The sequence below is a fragment of the Oncorhynchus nerka genome, linkage group LG22 (genome assembly GCF_034236695.1).
Source record: "Oncorhynchus nerka isolate Pitt River linkage group LG22, Oner_Uvic_2.0, whole genome shotgun sequence".
NCBI lineage: Eukaryota > Metazoa > Chordata > Actinopteri > Salmoniformes > Salmonidae > Oncorhynchus > Oncorhynchus nerka.
The window spans coordinates 102,810,820-102,818,945 of NC_088417.1; the positions used below are offsets into that span (position 1 = coordinate 102,810,820).

The window sequence follows — 8,126 nt, forward strand, 5'->3', positions numbered from 1 at the left end:
GCTCTAATCAGTTCTCGGTCAAATGATGTCTCACCATTATTTCTCATGTGTTCACGTTGATCAATATTTTGGCCGATTGTAAATGATCAAATAAATGTCTGATCAATACATACAGTACAGGGCTCCCTCGACTGGGAGCAGCGGTCTAAAGCACTGCATCTCAGTGCTATGTCACTACAGTCCCTGGTTCGAATCCAGGCTGCATCACATCTGGCTGTGATTGGCTGTCCCATAGGGCGACGCACAGCGTCGTCCGGGTTTGGCCGTCATTGTAAATAATCATTTGTTCTTAACTGACTTGCCTCGTTAAATAAAAGGTTAAATAAAAAATAAATAAATACAATTCTGAACATATTGTCATTTCTAATGCTCATGCAGAGGCACCAATAAATAGTCCAGTACACTTATTGTTTCCATGTACATTCTCGTATGTCTCAGCTTCCAAATCGGTGTCTCAGGCTTTACTCATTCTGCTGAGGAAGTGTATCAGTGAACTGTAATTCTGTAATTAATTGCTGCAGTTTGTCTGATGTTCAACAGTAGACTGGGAATGTTTACCTGGTTCACCAATGAACATGTGGCCCTCTGTTTACCCCGTTACCTGGCAACAACCACAAGGCAGCTGGAGGGTCAAGGTGAGCTCATGAATATAAACTCCCCATCAACTCGGGTTGTTCTCTCAGGCTTCCTGATTATTACAAAGACGAGAGGGAAAAAAAAGTACAATTTCCTCAATTCTGATTCAATTTTAATAGTTTAAAATATTATGATTGATATTTTTGTCATTTAAAGGCTATTTTTTACACGGGGGAGAATATATATATATAACGTTACATATCAAGACAATCGACTACATTAGTGACCGTTTCACTGTTTACACATTCTGTATCCTGTGATAAATACACTTAGATTGTATATGATGTAGTGTGTGTTTACTGAGACGGTAATGTGAAGAACAACATGACCTGAACCAAAGTCATATTAGGATATAACGTTGGGCCAACGAGACAGTGTCCAAGTTCTCCGGTAGAATAACCTGCTTTTTTTTTTCATCACACTCACAACCGTAAAACCATTTTCTGTAATTTAGCTCGCTGTTAACTTGTAAATAATGACCTTATTGTGAGTTTATTTTCTTGTAATAATGAATTAAAATGAGCTTAAGTTAAAGACGTTGTCAGTTATGATGTGGCCATTATTTGAACTGGCTAGCCAGATAACTTAACGCTAGCTAGCTAACTAACAAGCTGACGTTGTCAGTTATGATATGGCCATTATTTGAACTGGCTAGCCAGCTAACTTAACGCTAGCTAGCTAACTAACAAGCTGACGTTGTCAGTTATGATATGGCCATTATTTGAACTGGCTAGCCAGATAACTTAACGCTAGCTAGCTAACTAACAAGCTGACGTTGTCAGTTATGATATGGCCATTATTTGAACTGGCTAGCCAGTTACCTTAACGCTAGCTAACTGGCTAATGAGTTCGAAACGAACCAAAACATTGTTTAGAAAGTTGCTTTTAGTTGCCTGGTTTTCTAAATTAACATTTACTAAATTAATGTTTAAACATATGGGTTTATTGGAGTTATAACACAACATTAATGCTATTCTGGACCACCAGGCTGCTGATCTCATCCTTTTTTCGTGTGTTTATTATGACAATTGAATGTTCATGATGTCACTGCGACAACTGTATAGCTACAGACATGCCGATAGACAAAGTACAAACCAGCCTTAAACCTTTATATAGTACACTACCGTACTCACTCTGTTTAGCACATGGCCTCACATGTGAATCCTTAAAGAGATGGGTGTGGTCTAAGGCTTAAGAGGGTGTGAACCATGCTGAATGGGTGTGGTCTAAGGCTTAAGAGGGTGTGCACAATGCTGAATGGGTGTGGTCTAAGGCTTAAGAGGGTGTGAACCATGCTGAATGGGTGGAGACAAAGGAGAGCTCTTCAGTAGCTGTACCAAAACAGAGAAGAATGTGAGAAACTCCCCAAATACAGGTGTGTCAAGCTTGTAGTGTCCTACCCAAGAAGACAAACGGAGGCTGTAATCGCTGCCAAAAACTGCTTCAACAAAGTACTGAGTAAAGGGTCTGAATACTTATGTAAACGTGATTTCAGTTTTTTTTTTACATTTCTCAAACTGTTTTTGCTTTGTCATTACATGGTATTGTCTGTAGATTGATGAGGGGAGAAAAATATTGAATCCATTTTAGAATAAGGCTGGGGGGGGGGGAAATGTATAAAAAATTAATGAGCCCCCCCAAAAAAATCTATTTAATTTGGAATGGCAAGCCAGACCAAATTAAAAAGGGCCTATTTATATAATGAATATCAATTTGGAGGGCAGACATTATTAAATATTATTAGACCTCTCATTAAAGGTGTCAGTCACACAAAAGTTGTACTTACAGAAAGTTTGGACAAACCACCTCATTCAAGGCTGTTTCTTCTTTATTTGTACCATTTTCTACATTGTAGAATAATAGTGAAGACATCAAAACTATGAAATGACACATATGGAAATGTAGTAACCAAATGAATGTTAATCGAATCAAAATATATTTGAGATTCATCAAAGTAGCTACCCTTGTGACTTGATGGCAGCTTTGCACATTCTTGGCATTCTCTCAACCATCTTCTTGAGGTAGTCACCTGGAATGCATTTCAATTAACAGGTGTGGCTTGTTAAGTTGTGGAATTTCATTCCTGAATGTGTTTGAGCCAATCAGTTGTGTTGTGACAATGTAGGGGTGGTAAACAGAAGATAGCCCTATTTGGTAAAATACCAAGTCCATATTAGGGCAAGACCAGCTCAAACAAGCAAAGAGAAACAATAGTCCATCATTACTATAAGACATGAAGGTCAGTCAATCTGGAAAATGTCAAGAATTTTCTTTAGGTGCAGTCGCATAAACCATCAAGTGCTACGATGAAACTGGCTCTCATGAGGACCGCCACAGGAAAGGAAGACCCAGAGTTACCTCTGCTGCAGAGGATCAGTTCATTAGAGTTAACTAGCTCTTATGAGGACCGCCACAGGAAAGGAAGACCCAGAGTTACCTCTACTGCAGAGGAAATTTTCCAGATTGACTGACCTTCATGTCTTATAGTAACAATGGACTGTCATTTCTCTTTGCTTGTTTGAGCTGTTCTTGTCATAATATGGACTTGGTATTTTACCAAATATGGGTATCTTCTATATACCACCCCTACCTCGTCACAACACAACTGATTGGCTCAAACACATTCAGGAATGAAATTCCACTATTCAACTTTCAACAAGGCACATCTGCACAATTACATCTGTCAATTGAAATGCTTCACCTCATGAAGCTGGTTGAGAGAATGCCAAGAATGTGCAAAGCTGTCATCAAGGCAAAAAGGGCGGCTACTTTGAAGAATATAAAAATCTGTTTTGATTGGTTTAACACTTATTTGGTTACTAAATTATTCCAAATGTGTCATGTCATAGTTTTGACGTCTTCAATATTACTCTACAATGTAGAAAATAGTAAAAAAAATAAGAAAAAAGCCTTGAACAAGTATATGTGTGTCCAAACTTTTTACTGGTACTGTCCCTGATCAATTCAAAACCCAGTTGTATTCCTGCTACACAGCTGTTTCTGTTTCAGTTAATGATTGTGTTTCAAGTTATGATCTTTTGCACCTGTTTGGTATAATTGGTTAATCATACACCTGACTACATGCCTACAAAGCAAGTGTATCTAGAAGAATAGATGCTGTCTTGAATATGGATTTGATTTAGATTTTTCTTCTGCTCAGTTGGGGCGGCAGGGTCGCCTAGTGGTTAGAGCGTTGGACTAGTAACCGGAAGATTGCGAGTTCAAATCCCCGAGCTGACAAGGTACAAATCTGTCGTTCTGCCCCTGAAATACTTATTTTCCACCATAATTTGCAAATAAATTCATTAAAAATCCTACAATGTGATTTTCTGGATTTTTTTTTTCATTTTGTCTGTCATAGTTGAAGTGTACCTTTGGTTAAAATTACAGGCCTCTCTCATATTTTTAAGTGGGAGAACTTGCACAATTGGTGGCTGACTAAATACTTTTTTGCCCCACTGTATATACATTTATATATTTAATAAATAAAAAATAATAACGTAATCCAGCCCCCGTCCCCACAGGAGGCCTTTTGGTAGGCCGTCATTGTAAATAAGAATTTGTTCTTAACTGATTCGCCTAGTTAAATAAAGGTTAAATAAAAATAAAAATTTACAACATAAAACACCAAATAATGCACGCAGATACCAGCTAATTAACAATGTCCAGAAAAGAGCCTTGAAATTTGACAACCACCTAAAAGGAAATGAATCCCAAAACCTTCCATAACAAAGCCATCACCTACAGAGAGATGAACCTGGAGAAGAGCCCCTTAAGCAAGCTGGTCCTGGGTATCTGTTCACAAACACAAACACAACCCACAGAGCCCCAGGACAGCAACACAATTAGACACAACCAAATCATGAGAAAACAAAAAGATAATTACTTGACACATTGGAAAGAATTAACAAAAAAACAGAGCAAACTAGAATGCTATTTGGCCCTAAACAGAGAGTACACAGTGGCAGATTACCTGACCACTGTGACTGACCCAAACGTAAGGAAAGCTTCGACTATGTACAGACTCAGTGAGCATAGCCTGGCCACCGTAAGCAGACCTGACTCTCAAGAGAAGACAGGCTATGTGCTCACTGCCCACAAAATGAGGTGGAAACTGAGTTGCACTTCCTAACCTCCTGACCTCCTCCATATTAGAGAGACATATTTCCCCCAGATTACACAGATCCACAAAGAATTCGAAAACAAATCCAATTTTGAAAAACTCCCATATCTACTGGGTGAAATACCACAGTGTTCCATCACAGCAGCAAGATGTGTGACCTGTTGCCACGAGAAAAGGGCAACCAGTGAAGAACAAACACCATTGTAAATACAACCCATATTTATGCTTATTTATTTTATCTTGTGTCCTTTAACTATTTGCATATCATTACAACACTGTACAATATGACAATTAAAATGTCTATTCCTCTGAAACGTTTTGGGAGTCTGATGTTTACAGTTCATTTCGATTGTTGATTTCACTTTTGTTTTTTATCTTTTTCACTTGCTTTGGCAATGTTCACATATGTTTCTCATGCCAATAAAGCCCTTTGCATTGAAACCGAACTGAATTGAGCGAGAGAGACAAAGTGAGGGTTTTCAGTCTTGCTTTGACCACCAGACAACAGAAAGAAAACAGATATAAGCAGTCACAGGAGACACTATGAGCTGAACATAACAGGAGACACTATGAGCTGAACATAACAGTCAGTAGAAGAGAGGACAGTAACAGGAGACACTATGAGCTGAACATAACAGGAGACACTATGAACATAACAGTCAGTGGAAGGGAGGACAGTAGCAGGAGACACTATGAACATAACAGTCAGTAGAAGAGAGGACAGTAGCAGGAGACACTATGAGCTGAACATAACAGTCAGTGGAAGAGAGGACAGTAGCAGGAGACACTGTGAGATGAACATAACAGTCAGTGGAAGAGAGGACAGTAGCAGGAGACACTGTGAGATGAACATAACAGTCAGTGGAAGGGAGGACAGTAACAGGAGACACTATGAGCTGAACATAACAGTCAGTAGAAGAGAGGACAGTAGCAGGAGACACTATGAACATAACAGTCAGTAGAAGAGAGGACAGTAGCAGGAGACACTATGAGCTGAACATAACAGTCAGTGGAAGAGAGGACAGTAGCAGGAGACACTGTGAGATGAACATAACAGTCAGTAGAAGAGAGGACAGTAACAGGAGACACTGTGAGATGAACATAACAGTCAGTGGAAGAGAGGACAGTAACAGGAGACACTATGAGCTGAACATAACAGTCAGTAGAAGAGAGGACAGTAACAGGAGACACTATGAACATAACAGTCAGTGGAAGGGAGGACAGTAACAGGAGACACTATGAACATAACAGTCAGTGGAAGGGAGGACAGTAGCAGGAGACACTATGAACATAACAGTCAGTGGAAGGGAGGACAGTAACAGGAGACACTATGAACATAACAGTCAGTGGAAGGGAGGACAGTAGCAGGAGACACTATGAGCTGAACATAACAGTCAGTAGAAGGGAGGACAGTAGCAGGAGACACTATGAACATAACAGTCAGTGGAAGGGAGGACAGTAGCAGGAGACACTATGAGCTGAACATAACAGTCAGTGGAAGGGAGGACAGTAACAGGAGACACTATGAGCTGAACATAACAGTCAGTAGAAGGGAGGACAGTAACAGGAGACACTATGAGCTGAACATAACAGTCAGTGGAAGGGAGGACAGTAACAGGAGACACTATGAGCATAACAGTCAGTGGAAGGGAGGACAGTAACAGGAGACACTATGAACATAACAGTCAGTGGAAGAGAGGACAGTAACAGGAGACACTATGAACATAACAGTCAGTGGAAGGGAGGACAGTAACAGGAGACACTATGAGCTGAACATAACAGTCAGTTGAAGAGAGGACAGTAACAGGAGACACTATGAGCTGAACATAACATAATGTTAGTGGAAGGGAGGACAGTAGCAGGAGACACTATGAGCTGAACATAACAGTCAGTGGAAGGGAGGACAGTAACAGGAGACACTATGAGCTGAACATAACAGTCAGTTGAAGAGAGGACAGTAACAGGAGACACTATGAGCTGAACATAACAGTCAGTGGAAGGGAGGACAGTAACAGGAGACACTATGAGCTGAACATAACAGTCAGTTGAAGAGAGGACAGTAACAGGAGACACTATGAACATAACAGTCAGTGGAAGGGAGGACAGTAACAGGAGACACTATGAACATAACAGTCAGTAGAAGAGAGGACAGTAACAGGAGACACTATGAGCTGAACATAACAGTCAGTTGAAGAGAGGACAGTAACAGGAGACACTATGAACATAACAGTCAGTAGAAGGGAGGACAGTAACAGGAGACACTATGAGCTGAACATAACAGTCAGTTGAAGAGAGGACAGTAACAGGAGACACTATGAACATAACAGTCAGTGGAAGGGAGGACAGTAACAGGAGACACTATGAACATAACAGTCAGTGGAAGGGAGGACAGTAACAGGAGACACTATGAACATAACAGTCAGTAGAAGAGAGGACAGTAACAGGAGACACTATGAACTGAACATAACAGTCAGTGGAAGAGAGGACAGTAACAGGAGACACTATGAGCTGAACATAACTTTCATTGTCCTCACGAGGGAGAGAAATTAGAAAATATCTTAAACATATGTGGGTTTTTGGTAACAAAATTACAAGGCACAAGTCAATGTTTCATAAACTTAGGGTTATATATATTATATAATAATTACTCCAAAACTCAATATGTGTTGATATTAGTTGACAGGGGGCTTTAGGTCAACATTATTGAGTCTCTTTTAAGACTTTTTCTGGTAGATGTTGTCTAAGATCTATTTTCCATCTGTTTGACAAGAGACCAAAGCCTTTGCTTATTCTTAATTTTTAGGATGGAAAATAGTTAAAAATGTATATATGCCTTAATTGATAAAAAAATATATAGACAATTAGATTTCATTTGATATACTCATACGAACTTCGTTGGTGCTCATGTGTCCTTTTTAGATAGAAATGCCCTAGGCTAGACAATCTATCATCCTAAAACTACATCAAGCACATGAAAGTACAGAATACGGGCCGAACTATCTATTTATTTAGCTTTTCTAGCAATCTATATCCATATATTTTTTTGTACCTTCCCTCCGATGCTGGTAATGGTGTTTCCGACATCTGGACTGGGTGTGAGGACCGACGCTGTCTCCTCGGATCCAAGCGGGTGACAGATCTCCTGAATGGGCTTTTGCCCCGAAGATGCCAGAGATTTTGGGGTGCCAGCACTCATTGTGCAAGCGATGGGAATCCGAGAACGGATTTACCGGGAAATATCTTCGTTTTTTTTGGCCTGGAATGCGAGTTTTTGTGTGTGTGATTATTTCCCATGTATCCCGTGTATCAAACGCTGGACACTCTAGTTGTCACCAAAAGCTTTCAGCTGACTGGCACTGCGCAGTCG

The 8,126-nt window shown here is 40.0% G+C and overlaps 1 protein-coding gene across 4 annotated transcripts in view; it reads right to left on the reverse strand.

Annotated features, from left to right (window-relative positions):
- Positions 1–8,103, reverse strand: part of LOC115125477 (sorting nexin-30-like) — an 81,401-nt gene extending 73,298 nt beyond the window's left edge. For all 4 annotated transcript variants that reach the window (XM_065007678.1, XM_065007677.1, XM_065007676.1 and 1 more), the window contains exon 1: positions 7,809–8,103. In XM_065007678.1, coding sequence (XP_064863750.1) covers positions 7,809–7,955 — 147 coding nt within the window. In that variant the 5' untranslated portion in view covers positions 7,956–8,103. The remainder of the gene's footprint in view (positions 1–7,808) is intronic.
- Between the last annotated feature and the right edge of the window lie 23 nt (positions 8,104–8,126).